Genomic DNA, 19,614 nt, shown 5'->3' with positions numbered 1-19,614 from the left:
TTATCCTATTCCTACACCCATGCCCACCTACCCCCAATAACCAAGGCACAGAAATAAGGCATGAGTATAAGGAAGAGTCAGGGGACCAGCCAGCTTTAAGCAAGGCAAAAGGAGGAGGAGCCTCCCACTGCCTAATTGTATGGCCTAACACTAGACCCAAGTCTCTAAAAGATACTAAGAATGCAGATGATGGAGGAAAAGAGAAAGGATGGTAGGCAGGATCCCTCTGTTTTTCTCAGTTGGTAGACCCAGAATTGGTGGGAATAAGGCTGTTCAATAGACACAGAGACAGGCCCTTTAAAAAACCAAAGCAAACCCTGGGATCAACTTTATTGCTGATGGTTGTGGTGTCTTCTTCCCTACGCCCTTGTCTCTCTGATGGTCCAAAGCCCCTCCAGGATAGTACAGTGCTTAGGCTCTGCTGGGCCAGAGGCAAGGGAGACAATCTGCCTCCCAAGTCTACCCCCAGCTCAGTTTCTCCCCTGTCCCCACCCCACCCTATTGCACATCAAATCATGTAAACATGGCTACGGGCATGGCCCTGAACAGCAGTGAGGCAGATTGATGTGTAAACAGATTTGGGACCAGGGACCAGACCCAGTCACCCAGCCCCATCCCATGCTGAGGCCCACAGTTAAATTTGGAAAAGCAGGGGGGCTTGGTCCCAAACTCTGGCTCAGATTATGCAACAGTGCAGACAGCTCAGCTCCCCTCTACCACCCTCTCAGATTCCAGGTCCTGAGGTCCACCCACCCCTGGGCGCCCCTCCAGGCCTGGGCAGCAGATGGCAGTGTCCAGTTTTCTCCCTCCCACCCCCAGCTGGAAGTCATTGGTGCTGGGTCTTCCGAGATGCCCGGGGAAAACCGGAGACAGGCAATGGCAATCTGTCCAGCCCTGGAGAAGAGGGAGGGTGGGCAGTCAAAAGCAGGGCATAGGTCCAGTCTCAGGAATAAGACAACCCAGCCACAGAATGGGTATATGAGGTACATTACAAACAAAGCAGAGAGCATGCCATCTCTCCTGCTTGGATGACCATGGTTCCAGAGGGTCCCACCTCACAACCACCCCATTAGCCTGCGCCCCGACTCCCTCTCACCAAAGGCCCGGATCAGCTCTGCCCGCACAGCTGCGGTAAAGGTCTTCACCAGACAGAGAGTGGTGAGGCCCGCGAAGGCTGCGTTGTATAGGAACACGATGTAGAAATTGCCCAGCCAGTTGAAGCGTCCAAAGTCACCCAGCAGGTCAAAGCGAGTGAGCCCTGAAGTACAAAGGCCAGCATGGGAGTGGGCTCCCCAGCTCCTCCCTGGCTCAGAGCCCAGTTTTCTGCTGCCTCCTAGTGGCCACATCTCAACAATGCAATTGATAGGTTGGCCTTTCCTATGTATTAATTATTCCTACTTCCCAACTTGTCTCAGAGGGCTAACGGCTGTTGAGGAGAGTGTCAGCAGCTAGGCTTGCTCCAACTTCCCTTTCAGAGTTCAGCATCTTCTCCTCCAGTGGGGCCCCCCTCTGGCTCCACGTGTCCCGAGGAGCTCCCTGGGCCTGCTACTTGTTCCTAGGCCAGGAACCTAGAAGCTGGTCACCCAGTGTGGAGGCTAAGAGCTCCGACTCTTATCAGGCTGCTTTGGTTCAGATCCAAACTCCACCCCTAACTAATTGTGTTATCTGCAGCAGCTTCCATAGATTTTTGTGCCTAGGTTTCCTTAACTATAGAGAAAATAATGGGACTTTGAGAATTAAATGAAACAACACATATAAAGCACTGTATGTGCCAGGCACTGTTCTAACACTTGAGTCCTTAATCATCATAATAATGTCATCACAAGTCCAAATTTTGGGGCCGTCCCCCACTTAAAAAATATTCTCACCTGCATCCGACCTAAAGGAACGAACTAGTGGACCCACAAGCCTAGTTTCCTACTGAATCCCCAGGACATAAGTACAATGGCACAGTGGAGACAGTATGAACTGAAGAACCAAACCGAATTGATGGTTCATGACGTGGTGAAGGCGGAGCTCCCATACTACCCTGGGGAGAACTATTACACTTTTGAACATTTTTACCAGGCGATTCTAGATGATAGCTCTAAAGATGGGAGAAGGACTGAGTGTAGTATTTGATGTCCCAGTGTGTGGAAAAAGCACTGGACTCGTGTTTAAGAGATAAGGGTTCTAGCCTGACTTGGCCTTGCTTCAAGCGAGCTATATAACTAGGTAAATTGATTAGCTTCTCTGTTTCTTGTCTTTATAAAATGAGAATGTTTAGGGGCGCCTGGATGGCTCAGTTGTTAAGCATCTGCCTTCGGCTCAGGTCATGATCCCGGGGTTCCGGGATCGAGCCCCACATCGGGCTCCCTGCTCGGCGGGAAGCCTGCTTCTCCCTCTCCCACTCCCCCTGCTTGTGTTCCCTCTCTCGCTGTGTCTCTCTCTGTCAAATAAATAAATAAAATCTTTAAAAAATAATAATAAAATAAAAATAATAAAATGAGAATGTTTATTAGAGGATCCAGCTCAGAGGAAGATTTGGGGGAAAGTGGTGCTTCTCCACCGAAAAATGGAAGTAAATAGGGGAGGCTGTGGGATACAGCTAATGGAAAGGTATGAGCTTTGAAGCAACACTATTCTGAAGCTCAACACAGGCATTTTACAGAGCCTCAATTTCTCCATCTGTATAATGGGGGGTAATACCTCCACCTAGGTTGGTTGTGGGAATTAGAGAGAGCATGTAAATAAAATGTATGCTTGGGGCGCCTGGGTGGCTCAGTTGGTTGAGCAACTGCCTTAGGCTCAGGTCATGATCCTGGAGTCCCGGGATCGAGTCCCGCATCGGGCTCCCTGCTCGGCAGGGAGTCTGCTTCTCCCTCTGACCCTCCCCCCTCTCATGTGCTCTCTTCTCTCTCTCTCATTCTCTCTTCAAATAAATAAATAAAATCTAAAAAAAAAAGTTAAAAAATAAATAAATAAAATGTATGCTTAGCACCAGTAGGTACTCAGAAAAGCCAATTCCCTTACCTCCTTTTGCTACTTACCCAGGGTTCGAGAAAAGACAGGAAGTGCGGAGCTTAGGACCAGGAGACAGACACAGTTCCCAATTATCTAGGTCGGAGTAAGGAAAGGGGAGGTGAGGGTAGCAGAGCTGCCAGCACCTAGCACCCTTGCTGCCCCCAGGAGCTTCCTTTATTCCCGCCCGGCTACCTGTGTCATGGCTGTGTCGTGCCATCTGGGCCGCAGGCTCCGGAAGAATGGAGAGCTGTAGAATCCCACAACTGAGGATACCATCAGGTAACTGCCACTAGGTTAAGGAAGAACTGGCCAGCCCCCAAGGATTAATGCCTCATCTCAAAGGGAATGGACCTCTCCCTTAACCCTCCTTTCAAATGAAGTCTTTTCCTTCTTCCTGAACCCCAACGTGGGTGAAGACTTGCCCCCTTCCCCATCATTCCCACCACAGTCCCAGAAGACAGGTTCAGTGAACAGAGGCAATGGTGGGTTTCCAGAAGGATACAAGATGAGTACAACCTGAATGACGGCACCAAAGGAGCCCAGCTTGGAGAAGGAGACCTGGCCCAGGGAGGCATCCTGAGAGATGGAGTGGTGTCACTATGGAATACTCCCTACCAGGAGCACCACCGAACACCCAGCACCCAGCCTTCCCTCTGGCCTCAGCTTCTGTCTCTCACCCCAGCCTTTCTTAAGCCCTCCCCAAAAGATATGCAGCCCAGTACCTGCATGCCCCGGGGCATGGCAGCCTCATCGATGAGCAGCTCCAGGATGTGGACGGCCACAATGAGCACAGAGAGGCCCTAAGGGAAGCAAGGTCACGGACTCCCATTCCTGCCCCAGCCCACAGCTGTATTCAGTGTTGAATGTTAAGAGCAGACACTCTGGTCCAACATTTTGTTTCCCATTAGCTGTGTGGGACCTCTTCAAGGTTATTGCTAGCAACAGAGCACCTTTGAGGGTATTGTAAGATACCCTTTCGGGGTGGAAGGATTGCAAAAAGTTCGAATAGAAAAATGTACCTCCTCCCCAAGATCAGTAAGAGTTATTTCCAAGTCCAGAACATGGCACGTGGAGGGATGGACTGATCTCCACCCTTATTTTCACCCCAGAGAAAACCTGTGTAACTACTCAGTGGCCATGTATGACCTTAGGCAAACTCCTTCACTCCTGTTTCTTCATCTACAAAATGGAGATCGGTGTGCTCAGTACAGGGCAGGACCCAAAGTAGACAATCAGTGAGAGGCAACTACTATTATTGCTGATAACTGGGTCCCTGCATCTCCTCCCTCTTCCCTAAAAGGACCTAAAGTAGTCAAGAGCCTACTATTCCTCACCTCCACCAGGAATGGGACACCTACCGTCAGCACCAGCAAGCACAGCATGGCCAGGGGGTAGCCCAGGTTCCGCTGCCAGGCTGAGGCCTTCCGTCGCTTCTCTGTACAGGGATGAAAAGCTGTTAGCAAGGGCCAGGAGTGACAGGCTACTCTCCTTGGGGAAACGCAGGTATCCCAATCCCTACCAACCTACATACCCAGCAGGACCCTCTGTGTCTGCAGAGCTAGGACCTGTCTGTGCAGCAGCTCCATATCCAAATGCAGCCAGCAGGAGGTGGGATCTGAGGGCAGAGAAGATGGGGCTGCCTCCCAGTCCTGCAGCCCCCACCCAAGGCACAGCCCCCAACCCAGCTGGCGAGAACCACGACTTACTACAAATCCTGCGGGTTAAAGCTGCCTCCTCAAAGGCTGAGCAGTGCAGCTGCTCCTCCAGGTCTTCTAGCAGCTGGGGACAGGGGAAAGAGGGACTACCTGTCAGAGGCTCCCTGATCCCAAGGGCCCCAGGAGACCCCTGCTCATCCTAGGCTCCACAGTCTCATTCCTTCCCCTAACCCTCATTCACCACCCTGTGTCCAGAAGCTTTATCCAGTCCCTCCCAACTGCCGTTTGCTCTGCCTTGCATGTCTGGTGACCAGCCCCAGATGCTGGGGGTGAAGGATATGGGAGGCAGCAAAGGCTGTGGCCTTCCGCAAGGCGTGTACTACACAACTGTAGGGTAGCTTCACTGTTTGGCTCCGGCTTTGCAGGAATCGAAGGGCAAAGAGCACTACATACCCGAGGCTTGACCAGTAGCTTCCCAGTGACTGAGAACATGCGGGCGAGTCCTAGTGGAGTACACACTGTGGGGACAGGAGCCGGTTACCTGCCAGACCCTTCTCTCCACCACCTCCCCTACCCACCCTTCCATTCCCTCTCCTTCCACCCTGGTTATTTTGATCCACGGACCTTACCCATTCCCTCCAAGACCCTGAACACTCACCCAGGAGCAGCAGGACCCCAAGAAAGGAGATACAGGAGTAGAGGTAGGGGAGGTAGTACTCCCAGAAGTCTAAGGGTAAAAAAGAAGTATGTCAGCTGGTCTCTCTTCCAGCTTCCTGGGGGCTGACGGGCCTCAGACACTAGGAAGGACACCACACATAAGCCCACAGGGGTTAGGCAAGTAGTGTGAATGAGGAAAGCTGGCCCAGTGTCAGCAGAAGAGGGAGCAGTGGGGCTACAGCAAACTGGAGGCCCACTAAGCCATATCTAAAGAACAGGAGCACGCGGGTGGCTCAGTCGGTCAAGCGTCTGCCTTCAGCTCAGCTCATGTCCTGGGAACAAAGACTGCATCGAGCTCCCTGCTCAGTGGGAAAGCTGCTTCTCCCTCTGCCTCCCACCCCCCATTCATGCTCTCTCAAATAAATAAACAAAATCTTTAAAAAATAAGATGGAAAAAAAAAAAAGGAACACAACTGCTATTAGGCGCAATCTCTGGGGTCTAGTGTGGCCAGATCCTCACCTTTGTTAGGTAAAGCCACAAATCTAGATATTAACGTGAAATCTCTCAACTTTTGCATGTTAGCAACTGACTCGTTTATATTTTTAATCATTGCATGGGTGCAATGGATCATTTCTGCAGGTTGGACTTGGCGTGACATCCATTAGTTTTAAACTTCTAAGAAACACGGTCCCAACCTTCTCCACCTTAGAAGGATACAGTTGTTCCAGGCAGGGAAACCCATCAACCAACTGCAGAGCCACTCAGCCTGGAGGGTGGGGAGGAAGCTGGCCCTCTCACCATAGAGTGACTCCCTGCTGGCCTTGTTGTTGTCCACAATGGCTGATGCCACCCATACCATGCCCAGCACCAGTAGGGTGAGGAGTATCAACATCACCACCGTCTCATAGACCCGGCCCAGGACACCCTATAGGAGGAGGCAACAGGTAAGAGGCAGGATCAACATCAGGGGAAGGAAGGAGACATGGGATGGCAGCCTGGCTGGGGAAACCAGAGAGCACTGGATTCAGGAGACAGGGAAGGGCATCTCCCTCTTACTGTGCCAAATCACTCTGTCTTCCTACCCTACATCTAGGGCCATTCCTTATACAGTATAGTCTTCATGTGCAACCCCCCTCCCCAAACTCCTTCCCCATCCTGCCTTGCTGTGGGAGGCTGATCCCCAAGGGCTGCATCACACAAACTCTTTGCCCTCTGGTTCGGCTTGCCCAGTGAGAAGGACAGGCAGGAGAGCGGAACGTAGGAAGAGAAAGGGATCAGGGTATTTCTTCAGTTTCCTTCAACCTTTGTCACTATGGTTTGGGCTGTAGCTGTGAAGCACCTCCCAGCTTCAACTGTCAATGGGTTCCAGAAACTATTTCTTCCTTTTGCTCCCACAGGCCTAAGGGTGGTAATGACTTCCCGCTGACCTCAAATTCCTTGTTGATCCCCTTAACTCTGACTAAACCTCTGCAAATAGTCTCTGTTAAAATCTCTTCAGTGGGGCGCCTGGGTGGCTCAGTCAGTTAAGCGGCGGACTCTTCCTTTCGGCTCAGTCGTGATCCCAGGGTGGTGAGATAGAGCCCCACGTCAGGCTCTGTGCTGGGTGTGGAGCCTGCTTAAGACTATCTCGTTCCTTCTGCCCCTCCCCCTCTAAAAAATTTAAAAATAAATAAATAAAAATAAAATAAAACAAATCTCTTCGGTTGAACCATCTGGGTGGAATTCTGTTTCCTGCCTTGATTGACTGATGTCTCTCCCACTCACCCTTTTGGAGCCAGCGAAGCCCTCAGACTCAGTGAAGAAGTACGCAAAGGGCATGAGGAAGATGAGGGACAGGTTGGAGAAGAGAAAAACGAAGTTCCAGAGGCCTAGGGCAAAAAAGGAAAAGCAGGGGTGGTCAGTGGCAGGGATGGGGTGGGGGGAGGGTAGACAACCTACCGGGGACCGACCATGCGGTGGAGGAGGGGACAAGGATGGGGTGATACACGACTAATTAGCCAAGGCGGCCTGTGTCTGCATGAACCGAGTCTGTTCCCTATCACCACCCCAAGTTGCAGCCAGGAGCTACGTACCATGGATGAGGGAGCCGTTGAGCCACTGGATATAGTAGTTCCGAGGCAGTGAGAGGAGCACCTCATTGCTGATAATGGAGAAGGGCAACAGCAAGACAGCACCCAGGGCGACCGCCAGGGTAAAGGTGCAGAGCTCGAGCCTGGGCGGAGAATGGGAGCGCCCTTGCTTAGTTCAGACACTCACTTCCCTGGGCCCAAGAAGCCCTGCTCATCCCCCCTCATCCTGGAACCACCTGTAGCAGTGACAAACCAAGGGAAGCAGCCATCCAGCTAAGGATCTACCGACTGTCCCTTAATCTCCCCCTCCAGGGAAGCCTTGGCACCAGGGATGGGCACACCTTAGGCATTCATGTCATGGGTCATGACACTTGCCCAGAACTTTCCCCTGGAATATGGTCCTCCTATACATGTCTGCCAGGTGCACAGGCATGCCAAGCTAAGGGGTTTCTCTTCTCTTCTCTGCTCAGAGATATGGATTTCTGAGCTTGCCTTCTCTAGCCCGAATAAGAGCAGGGTCACCCCATACGGCTAGGCCCTGCATGAAGGCACTAGGCAAAGGGGGAAAGGAAGGACCTGAAACCCAGCTTCATAGCCAAGGCCTGTGTCCAGGACTGCCTCAGGTGAAGAGACATTTTTACTTAGTTGGTCCACCAAAGGGGGAAGGTTGCCTTCTTTTAATCTGTTGACCGGAGGGGTCATCCCTTTATTTTCCCTATATGTGCTAATGAATAATAACAGCCTGGAGCAAGGGCCATCCTGTCAGAACCGAGCCCACCCTGCCCTTGAGGGTCCCACCTTCCACATCCCTGCTCTAGTCCATTGGTCTACATCCCTAACGCACTCCTTCCTTGGTGACCACTGGGAGGTGAAGCCAAGCTGGAACCATTTCTGGTGACTCAGGCCCTAGCTCACAGTTCCTGGCCAAGAGGCTCCCAGAAACTCCTGGCCTAACCAGGGAGACAGGAACAACAACTTTTTCAAGCGTCCCCAGCGTGAGATAAAGCCGGAAGAAGCCAGAAATGCAGGAACCCTCTCTTCACTGCATGACACCCCACTCTCCTCCCAGCTCCAGGAGTCTCACTAGATCCCAGCTTCTAAAGGCTCCTAGTGCCAGGAGCTGGGGCAGCAAAACTTACGCAATCTTGTTGACTGTGGCATCTTCATCGTCCACTATGGGAGAGCGGAGGGGGGGGAACGGGGAAGAGGCAAGACATCAGTGGGCAGCTCTGGGATCATCTGTCCTGCAGTGTTCCCTCCTGCCCCCTCCCTGCCCCCTGAAGAAGGGCCTGGGCCACAGAGGCAGAGCTGGACTTAGGCTCTGGGAGAGTTCACACTATGAACCCCACAACCTATTCTCTGGCCAAGGTGGCAGCTTAAAGATCTGTGGTCCCAGGTGGAAAGAGTACAGGTCAGAAATTCTCTCACTTCCCTCCCTCCCCATGATCTCTCTCATTGTAGGTTCCTCTTTGTCAGCTGAAAATATCAGGAACAACTGGTCTGGGAGGCTGATTACATTGGTGGCTGGGGGCAGCAAAGGGAAATGAGACAGGGGACGGGGGGAGATATACAGAGAAAGTCCTTGGGAGAATTATACTGAGGAGTAGCTGCCTTCTTGGGTGGGGGTTCATGAAGCCTTCTGGAGGGGAGGAAAGACTAGGGCCAGGACCAGGATGATCTGGACAGGCTGGGGCTAGGAATGGGGGCAAATGTGTCTCCCCAAATCGCACAATGCCTACAGGAAGGAAAGCTCCAATCTGAGCACGCTTACGCTCTCTAAAAGAGAAGGGCTACCATCACCATGTCCCGGGGGGGCCCCAGGGGTCAGGCAGGTCTCTGTTCCTGGGTGTGAGTGCACTAGTTGAGGAGAGGACAGAGCTGGTGCTCATGATTACGTTCACCCTATAGCTGTTCATTTTAGGTTCACAGAGGGCTTTCACGTTAACCATCTCATTTGGTCCACACAAGGTCAATGAACTGGTTAGCGACTATAAGGCCCATCTTGTAGAGGATGGAACTGAGGGAAGTTACATGACTTGCCCAGGGGCTTTATTAGTTGCAGACCCTTCTGTCTAGACTTTCCACTGTACCACCTTGCCCCGGCCTGTGGAAGAAGCGAAGCAGAAGAGGCAAAGGCTCCAGAACAGCCACCTTTCCTTTCCCAGTGGGCACCATGGGCCCACTCCCCTGAGGCTGGTCGCATGGCAACAGGAACACTGGTAGAGAGCAGGGAAAAGGGAGGGCAGTCACAGGTACCTGTGGTGAACTCAGCAGGCTTCTTGAAGTGGGTCAGAGCGATGTGGCAGAGGATGTAGAGTGTCGCAAACAGAAGTGTTGAGATCTGTGGCAGAGTGCGAGCTGGGATGAGAAGCTCTATCCCCAGCACATTCCTGAGCCCCAGTGGCCTCTCTGGTCATTCCATGGGGTCACTTTCCCAAAACAAGGCTCCATACTTCTAGGAGTTCCATCTTTCTCCCCAGCATTTCCTTCTAGTCAGGGCCCTCAGGGGCCTCTAAGAAGCACCAGACAGAGGATGGGGAAACAGCACTATGTCCAGCCCTATGAAGTTTTTTCCAGGAGAAAACAGCTTCAACTGAACCCTGGTTGGTAAACAGGCAGAGAAAACTCCTAGAGACACACATACACACGTACCAACATAATGATTTGATATTCGTATATATTGCAGAGAGATCACCACAATAAATCTAGTTAATATCTGTCACCATATACACTTAAAAATTTTTTTTCTTATAATGAGAACTTTTAAGACCTACTCTCATAGTTTGCTGAAAGTTTGGTTTTTTTTTTAATTAATGGATGTTGGATTTTGTCAAATTCTTTTTCTGCATGCATCTATTGAGATGATCATATGGGCGGTTTTTAATTCTATTAATATGGTGAATTAGATTCATTGCCTTTTGAATATGAAACCAAAGACAATCTACCATGAGCATTTTCAAATTTCTAACCATTTCTCTCATTCCTATAGGTATATGGTATTTCTCCTATCAAGAAATAGTCTTGGGGCGGCTGGGTGGCTCAGTCGTTAAGCGTCTGCCTTCGGCTCCGGTCATGTTTCCAGGGTGCTGGGATCGAGCCCTGCATCGGGCTCCCTGCTCCTCAGTAAGCCTGCTTCTCCCTCTCCCACTCCCTCTGCTTGTGTTCCCTCTCTCGCTGTGTCTCTCTCTGTCAAATAAATAAATAAAATCTTAAAAAAAAATAAAGACGGTCGATTCCTGGTCCCTATTCAAGTGACTTCCAACTCCAGAGCCAGGCTGTCCCATGCCCCTGGGCAACTGGCCCTCCAATCCACAGTCATGGCAGGACTTGGCCAGGTTAGTCTGTACATGCATGTATCCCTACCCTGCCCCAAGTAAGCTGCTGTTGCCCAAGGGAGGAGCCGCTGGTCAGCCTGGCTCTACAATCAGCGCCAGAGAGTCTTGAGACGTTATTGCATTTATTTTTACTTTTTTAAATTAATTTATTTAAGTAATCTCTACACCCAACACGAGACTCAAACTCACGATTCCGAGATTAAGAGCTGCAGAGCCAGCCAGGCACCCCACCATGTTATTGCTTTTAAAGTAAGCCAAGAGGGGCACCTGGGTGGCTCAGTTCGTTAAGTATCTGCCTTTGGCTCAGGTCATGATATCAGGGTCCTGGGATCAAGCCCCCATAGCGGACTCCCTGAAGGGAGTCTGCTTCTCCCTCCCCTCTGCCCCTCCCCACCCCCACCCCCACTCCTGCTTTCTGTCTTGCTCTCTCTCATTCAAATAAATAAATGAAATCTTTAAAAAACAATAAATAGGGGCACCTGGGTGGCTCAGTTGGTTAAGCGACTGCCTTCGGCTCAGGTCATGATCCCAGGGTCCTGGGATCGAGCCCCACATCGGGCTCCCGGCTCAGCGGGAAGCCTGCTTCTCCCTCCCCACTCCCCCTGCTTGTGTTCCTGCTCTCGCTGTCTCTGTCTCTGTCAAATAAATAAATAAAATCTTTTAAAAATAAATAAATAAATAAATAAATAACAATAAATAAAGTAAGCTAAGAAAGCAGGATCAGTCTCCTGGATCCTCCAGTCTCCAAGAGGAGCTCACCCCACAGGGAATCTGCACATGTTATCTATATCTATACATGGAAGGAAGATGTCAAAGAGACCCAAGGAGAGTGATGAGTCTAGAACAAAATTTTAGCTTTTAACATTAGGGAAGTGGAGTAGAATGAGTTACTCAGGTTGTACTGAAGATTTCTACTGCCTAGCACTCCCTCTGCCCTTGGGCTTGCGAAACAGCCAGGAAGGTGGGAGGGCTCAAAAGGTCAGGCTGGAGCTCCACCCAGTTCCAGCAGAGGCTAGGTCATTCTCTAGCGCAGGGGATGGGAGCCAGGTGGGGGAGGTACCAGAAGCCTTCAGGCTGCCCTTGGCCAGCACTAATGTCCTCAGCTAATAGGACTAAAGAATGGGGGAGACATCAAGGAGGCTGCGTCTCCGTTCAAGGTCTCATCCCTCCCTGATCTCTAGGAACGTGGGCCTCTGTCCCTACAATGTTTCAAGGCGTGGTCCTGTCTCCACAACATACCCACCTCACCATGTGGGACTTTCCACTAAGGATCACACAAGGAAAGTTCATCTGGAGTTCCACACATGGACTGATACATTCCCTACTTTTCAGTCCTCACAGATTAAGAGCAGACCTAGTTATGTGGTGGCTCACTTTACCCCTCCTCCAGTCTGAGGCTGCAGATTGAGAAAAATAAAGATGACCCCACCAGTGGGTCCCCCTATTCATTAACACTTCCATTCTTCCAAACCTTTCCTTTTTGCCTTCCATTTAGTGTTTGGGGGTGAGGGCTACTCTGGGGAACTCTGATGAAAAAGGGGAGAGATGAGAACTGAAAGCAGGCCTGAGGAAGATGCAGCTCCCCTGGGGCCCAGAAGTGAGGAGTCCATCCATCGCTGTGTGGCAGGTTCAGCTGCTGCTCAAGGTGGCAGTGTGGGAGTAGGGAACGCAGCCTGCTGCCCTCTGGAGCACTGGAGAGGAAGGACCACTCACAGGGGAAATCCCTGAATGGCTGGGGAGCTATGAACCTCGTTGCGGGGGGCGAGGCGAGAGGGCGGGGGTTCCAACAAGCACCAATGAGGGGGGAAAGAAGGGGATACCTTAGTTGTTTTCCATCTCTACACAGTAGAATCCACCCCACAAGAGTCCTTTCTTCCAAAGTGGAAGACCCACCAAAGTGCCCCGTTCCTCTGGCATGCCACCCCTACACCTACCAAGTCTTTTCTGGAACCTAGTTCAGTGTTTGGACGTCTCCCTTTCGTCAAACATCAGCGAAGTTTGCGGGGTCTCTCCCAATTAAACCCATCCCTCTCAGACTATCCGATTACGATCGAAATCACTAGACTCGCAGACCCACGCCCTGAAGCCCCGCAGGGGTGGGGGACTGGTGGGGGACTGGAGGGCGGGCGGGGGGAGGGGCGTGTAGAAGGGAGGAACGGAAACCGACCCGCGGCTTTGTTTATCGCGCAACTACCCAACTGATCCGATCTAGAGGTTCACCAGGCCGGGACCATTCGTTGCTCGCCCCTGGGCCACGCAGGCCCTGACGGCGCTCTGAGCCCGGGTGGTCGCACTCCGACCCGAACTTCTCCCTCTCCCGCGCCACCCGTGCTCCCCCCCCCCCCCGCTTGGTCCTATTTACCCTTCCTGCCCGGGTCCCGTACTCACAATGCACTCGCGAACCCTCTCGTGGAAGAGCTGCTCTCGCACGGATAGCACTTCGTAGTCAGCTGCTTCCATACTCTGCTCAGCATGACTGGGGCGGGGGTGTCTCCGGGCCCGGGGAGGACGAGCGGGGATGAAGCCGCCGCCGCCGCGCACCCGGACCCAACCAAGGAGCCTCTCTTCGCAGCCTGCGACGGAAACACGGGGTAATCTGGAGCTCAGATTCAGTCGTCCGGACGCCTTAAAGGGACAGGCACCACGCGCCTCGTTTTAACGGGCCCCGGCCCCCTCTGCTCCCTCCCCTTTAAGGTCCGGACTCGGTCAACTTTAACGCAAACACCCTCCAACAAGCTTGCAACGAGGAAGCGCAGGTGCTGGTTCTATCTACCAGAGACCAACTGACGACACAAGGGATGGGCGGGTTTCTTCCAGCGAGCGGAGTTCATTGGCTCCTAGGGAGCTGCCGCTCATCGCCAGGGGAGCGTTGATAGGCTCGCCTCGTGGAAGGAGGCGGGATCTTTGGGGCCTTAGAGTGCTTGCTCTAAAACTAAACAGTGCTTTAAAACTGAACAGCCGTCTCCTTTCAACTCCTGCGGTTGAGAGGACAGTTCCTGCATTTCCGAGCAACCAAGATTTTAATTTGACTGTGGTTAAATGAACCCTTTGGACCAGGCCAGCAAGGCAGGATGTGAGAGCACCAAGGGGGTTCTGAAAGGCACCGCTGCCCAGTAACCCAAGGCCTGCAGCAGCATTTTCTGAAAGTGTTTCTGTTGGGGTGGGGCCCCTCCACTGCTAGGAGTTTTCACTCAGTCACTTATGTGGGAAGCCTAGTGTGTGCTGGAGCAAATACTGAAGAAAAGTGGATAGAGAACCACAGGAATAGCCTGAAACTTTGTGAGGAAATACCCCCCGGGGAATCATTGCTTAATAGGGCTGAGTCAAATGTTACCCTACTCTGTGCCACTCACCTTATAGACTTTTATCTCCTTTTGAAATCACAACAGCCCTTCAGAGGAAGATATGGTTAACATTTTAGAAATTAGAAAATGGTGAGAAGTTGTCACGTGCCAAGGTCACACAATTAAGGAATGCCAGGTACCTTCCGGCAACCTTGGAATATGTACTGTTTGGGTAGTTCCACCTTCATGGACTTGAACCCTTCCTCTAAATTGGGGAAGTAAGGGAAACTCGAAAGAAGGGCGGAGTTTTGCAAACTGCCCCACTGAAGGATAAGAGCCCAATTGTAAAGGCCTAGACTGCATCCAGTTACTATCTGAGCAAGAGTCAGGGGCCAGAATTAACAGCTGAATTCTGTACCCTGGTAACTTTTCCGGAGCAAGTTATTTTTGTCCCTTTTTTGTTTCCCCACTGATTTGCAACAGAACCTTGGGAAATAAAAAGAATGTACTTGTTTCTATGTATATGTACACACTTATGTATGTGTGTATACACACATTTGTCTTTGGTGATAGCAAGATAATGAGAGGAGCTGAAGAGCTGATTTCCCCCTTAGCAACCAAGCTTGGGGTGAACTGAACTCCAGCAGGAAGAGTGGGTAGTTACAAAGAGAAGAAGCTAACTGGCTGGATCCCGGGATGATCTGCAAGGAAGAAAAGGAGAGCACAGGGAGGTGGCTTGGGCCTATTGAGTGTGTTTTAGGAATAAATATACTGTGTTTTGTTTGGCTCACGGTGTTTTTAACAAATTTGAATAAACATTTAAAAACCAGGATACCTTAAAAATTCAGATTTCCGTCTCTTAAATAGAAGATCTGGCAGAACTGGTCAAAAAGGACATATGGCCCAGTAGATGGGGCAGGGTGTGCTCCACTCTTCCACAGTCCCTATCACTTGGGTAAGCTCTTACACCTCACCAGTTTTTCCATTTACTTTGTCAGTCCAGCTGTGCATTTGAGGTTGTGACCTATGCTAAATCCTCTTTACTGCTTCAATTTGCCAGCATCTTCACCCTGGCCTTTGGTCAGTTCCTGGTGGATCCTGCCAAGCTCTTTCCTTCCTAAGGCTCTGTGCTTGATATTTCCTCCTCCCCTCCCCCTTCCTAATTCATTTTGGCTGACTTCAATCTCTTTCAGGTTTGAGCTTAAATGATACCTGTTCAGAGCCTTCCCCCATTGCATTATCTAAAGCAACCTAATCATATTATTTATAACAAGTTGCCATAACTTAATTTGCTTGCATTTGTTTGCCTCCTCCATCCATATAGGCTTGTAAAGGGAAAGAATCATATTTGTCTTTTTTTTTTTTTTAAGTAGGCCCCCAGCATGGAACTCAACGCAGGGCTTGAACTCATGACCTTGAGATCAAGACCTGAGCTGAATTCAAGAGTTAGATGCTTAACTGAGTGAGCCACACAGGCACCCCATATTTGTCTTGGATGTAGTTATTTCCCTAGCCCTTAGCCTGGTGCATAATACATGTAGACACTCAAAATTTACAAATATGGTGAGAAAAGATAGCAGGCATTGCTGATAATCAGAAGAGCTGGGTCTGGTTCTAGCACTGTCATCCTAGACTACACTTAACTAGAACACCCTTCAGATTGCTTCTAAATCTAAAAATCTAATGTTAACAGTCCTTTGCAGTTTGCAAAGTTCTGTGACATCCCCAGAGCCACAGACTTTTAAATCTGATTCATACAACTGGTTAGCATAGATTCTGCTTAGAGACTTATCATCATCCAGAATGTACAGTTATGTACAACTGAAGTGAATTTTAAAAGGCAAAATATCAATAAACCTATGAACTTGGAACTGCATAGTAGAAGACAAGCTCAAGCTCAGAACAGAGAGAAAGAATGTAGAATACTTCCTAGAGAAAGTAGTTTTGAGCCCAGTGACAATCTGATATATTTGCTCACAAGTCCTCGAGCCCTTGTTTACAAATCCATTGGAAGCACAATAACTTTCTTTTCAGAGATTCTCTGATTACTGAATTAACACTCAGAAAACCATGCAAAAAGACACTCCATAATATATTTTTAAACTTGCCAAGTCTCACTTTGTCCAAATCCTATCTACTTCAAGGCTCAACACCAATAATGTCTTTTCTTCCATTCTTTCCTGAAGGGATTTCTGCCTGTATAGTTCCAGCTATATAGTTCAGTGAACAATTAGGCATCTATGCACTGTTTAATAACATTATCTTGAGCTGTTATTTAAATCTTTTGTATTGTTTAAATTTACCTCCATTTATGTCTTTTCTCCTTTCCCCTCTCCTTCAAGGATTGGAAATGTGTATGTGGCTTCTAATTCATCCCTTTCCTTCCAACCTCGGTGCAGTTCTCATAGTAAACAGTGTTTGTGGATTTGATCTGCCTATGAGATTAGTAACCCATTCTTCATAGGGAGGGGACTACCTTGATTATGGAGGATTAATTTTAACTTCTTCAAGCAACACAAGGAAGGGAACAAGTCCAGATTGAGCCTCCACTAAGTGCTAAATATTAATAGATACTTTACATAGATTTTTTCAGTGTCAAAATGACCCTAGAAAATAGACTTTATTTTTTTTAGAGATGAGGAATGAGTTCAAAGAAATTAAGTAATGTGTACAAGGGCCAACAACACTGGGTGGTGCAACTAGGATTTGAACTTGGCCTCTCTGATTCCAAAGCCTCCCTTTTTCCTGACAATCTACTGTTGCCTCTTAGTGAATATATACCCTACTTCTGTATTCTCCTCATTACTATATTGCTTAGATAGTCAATGTAATAGAAAGCTAAAACTTGAACTTCAGTACCTTCAAGAGCCCTGGAACTCTTCCATCTGTATCTGTCTGTCCACTTTTGAGCTTCCAAATGATGATTTATTGCTGAACAGCACCTTGAGAGGAGCAGATAGAAGACCAGGGGCATCCACTCCCCAAGGTGACTGGGGCAGGAGAGGGACAGAGAGGAGAATTAGGAAAAGTTGCCCTTTTCTTTAAACAAAGATTTCAGAAACTTTCCAAATTATGGATATCTTCATTTTCTCTTTGCTTGCCTACATGTCCTATTTTTTCCTACAGAAAATACAGTAAGTACAGAAAAAGTCCTGCTTTCTCTGAGTACCTTCAAGGCCATTTTATTCCCAGGACTTCCTGGGTCTTCGGGAAGAACTCCTCCAGCTCTGGGGTGAAAATGCTATAGGCTGGGCTATTTTGTGTCAATTTCATTTCCAGGTGTCCGAAATTAATGTTAGTCAAATTATACCTCAAAAAAATTAATATTTTTATATGACCCACAAAATGATGGTGTTAGGAGGTGGGGCCTTTGAGAGGTAATTATGTTTAGATAAAGTACAGCTCCCTTGATGGGATTGATGTCCTTATAAGAAGAGAAAGAGACTAGAGCTTTCTGTCTCTTCCATGTGAGGACATAACAAGAAGGCAAGCCAGGAAGAGCGCTCTCACCAAACACTGATTCTTAGACTTCCCAGCCTCCAGAACTGTGAAAAATAAAAGTTTGTTGGTTAAGCCACCTAGTCTGTGGCATTTTGTAGCAGCCCAAGGTAAGGCTGTAAACCTCCTCCTTTCTCTCTGACGGGAATTGGACCAGTTCCTAGAAATGGACCAGCAACTTTGGGATTGCCCTCTTCTCTGGTGCCAGGGAAGCCAGAAAACCAGAGGTTCCTTTTAGGTAAGACCTACCTGGATCTGACAGTCTGTTGTTAGCAGGGGTTGGGTTTAAGAAACATGCTTTGAGCGATTCTGTTCCTTTGTCCCTACCTCTCTGACCTTTCTAAAAATATTTGAGAGGATAGTCATTATGAAAGATTGGCTTGAAATAGCAGAAAAATTTGTGAAATCCTGGACTCTGGGAATGGAGAGGGATTTTAGAAATCTTCGGTTCTCTCTGTTTGCCACTGACAACATGGATGGCATAGTGGCCCATTGTTGACCTAGCTGATTATTAGAAAGTGATTATTAGAAAGTGAGCTGCAGTGCTGACTATTAGAAAGTGAGCTGCAGTGCTTTTCCCCATCCTTTGCTGTGCCCTCTGGGTTTTTGAGGAATGAGGCTGCTGCCATTTCTGGACAGCAGATCTTCATTGGGTTTCTCTATTCTAATCTAAACATCCTCAGTTCTCTGAGTTCCTCTACTCAAAGCTCCTTAGCATTCCACTCACCCCTTGAAGGGAATTCTCTTGCCTTTCTGTATCCTCTTTGAGGTGCCCAGAACTGGATAAACAGTTTGCATAGCAGGGCAACCAGGGCAACCAGTGAAGAAGATGTTGGGAATGCTCAGCTGCCTAGCTTTGCCTAGCTTTGCCTAGCTTTGCATACTGATGGAATGTCTAAGGTGACACCTGCCTGTTCTGATAGCTGGGTCATACTTTGGACCCTGGCACACATTCATTTGGTCAGTGTGAGCCAGCAAAAGTTTCTGCATGCTATTATCATAAGACAAGTTGGGCCAGAGAGAGGGTGAAGGATCTTATTTATGAAGAATCTTTAGAACAGGTCTTATTTATGAAGAATCTTTAGAACAACTTTCCTTTCTACCTTCATTTGATATCACCATCTACCCTGTGGTGTCTTCCTGAGGCATCTTAGATCTTTGGGCCTGGGAAAAGGAGAAAAAAGGGAAGACAGTGGAGGGGCAGTCATCTCTAGCTTTCAGAGTTAAAAGTTTGAATCTTTGTTCTTGCCCCAAATTAATTCTTGGAATATTTATTGAGTGCCAGTCATGCAGTAAGCACCAAGCTAGGTACTGGCAATACAATGGTAATAAGCACGATAGATGTAGAGCTTATAAAATCTGATGGGGGGAAATATATTAATTAAATAATCACACAAATAAGTATATAATTCCAAAATATGATCAGTGCTTTGAGAGAAAAGTAAAAGGTTCTATGCAAATATTTAATGGGGAATCTGAGTCTGACCTAATCTTTAAGTCCTTGAAGAGGTAACATCTCAGTTTCCATCATCAAAGGAAAAGTATGAGTTAAGTGGGCAAAGATGGGGGGGGGCAGTTATGGCTGGAAAAGGTATTATATAGGTGGGAGGAAGAGTGAAGGCCCCCGGCAGGAATGAGATGAGCTAATTTCATCACAGTTGACACAGTAGCATACGGCAAGCTGTCAGTTGGGAGATGGGTTGATCAGTTGAGGGATAGGTGGGGAAGGACGTTTATATTTTGGTGTACGGACCAAATGGCAGAGAGGAAGTAGCTGGGCCTCACAACACAAAGATACCAGTATCTACATGATAATTTCCACATCATTAGGTGGTTATTGATTTTGCGTCAATAATGAGTTCGGATTGATCTGGCAATCTCCCTTACTACATGTTGACCCCAAGACCATGTTTTGATACCCATCCCACCCTGGGGAGGACCCTCGAGGCAGGAGCTGCAGCTAAGAGCTTGGGTATGGGAGTTCCTAAATCCTGTAGCTGCCTGAGTCATAATGGCCTAGCATGAGGCCTAGCTAACTTTAGGAATGGACAGAACAACAACAACAACAACAACAACAAAACGACAAGCCAGAGATGCCAAGTCAGTTACTTC

The 19,614-nt window shown here is 48.9% G+C and overlaps 1 protein-coding gene across 1 annotated transcript; it reads right to left on the bottom strand.

Annotated features, from left to right (window-relative positions):
- Positions 1–313: 313 nt before the first annotated feature.
- Positions 314–13,503, bottom strand: LMBR1L (limb development membrane protein 1 like). Its single transcript, XM_035002740.1, has 17 exons — positions 13,109–13,503; positions 9,642–9,726; positions 8,525–8,558; positions 7,389–7,528; positions 7,081–7,184; positions 6,115–6,241; positions 5,317–5,385; positions 5,112–5,176; positions 4,710–4,782; positions 4,535–4,618; positions 4,362–4,438; positions 3,726–3,803; positions 3,506–3,579; positions 3,196–3,286; positions 3,030–3,096; positions 1,097–1,258; positions 314–894 (listed from the first exon to the last, which is right to left on the bottom strand). Exons 1-17 carry the CDS (start codon positions 13,178–13,180, stop codon positions 827–829), a joined length of 1,470 nt encoding a protein of 489 aa, XP_034858631.1. The 5' UTR covers positions 13,181–13,503; the 3' UTR covers positions 314–826.
- Between the last annotated feature and the right edge of the window lie 6,111 nt (positions 13,504–19,614).

This window comes from Mirounga leonina, unplaced genomic scaffold (genome assembly GCF_011800145.1).
Source record: "Mirounga leonina isolate KUSES-001 unplaced genomic scaffold, KU_Mleo_1.0 Mir_126, whole genome shotgun sequence".
Taxonomy (NCBI): Eukaryota; Metazoa; Chordata; class Mammalia; order Carnivora; family Phocidae; genus Mirounga; species Mirounga leonina.
Note: the sequence above shows the minus strand (reverse complement) of the source record. Positions and strands in the feature narration are given on the sequence as shown.

What these genes read in the sequence shown, in the direction of transcription:
- LMBR1L (XM_035002740.1), bottom strand. Translation starts at nt 13,180, where the DNA reads ATGGAAGCAGCTGACTACGAAGTGCTATCCGTGCGAGAGCAGCTCTTC. An exon ending in TGGGGTCCTGCTGCTCCTGG is followed by an intron (nt 5,177 to 5,316) that starts GTGAGTGTTCAG and finishes CTGTCCCCACAG; the next exon opens with TGTGTACTCCACTAGGACTC. An exon ending in AGAGCTGATCCGGGCCTTTG is followed by an intron (nt 895 to 1,096) that starts GTGAGAGGGAGT and finishes CCTCTTCTCCAG; the next exon opens with GGCTGGACAGATTGCCATTG.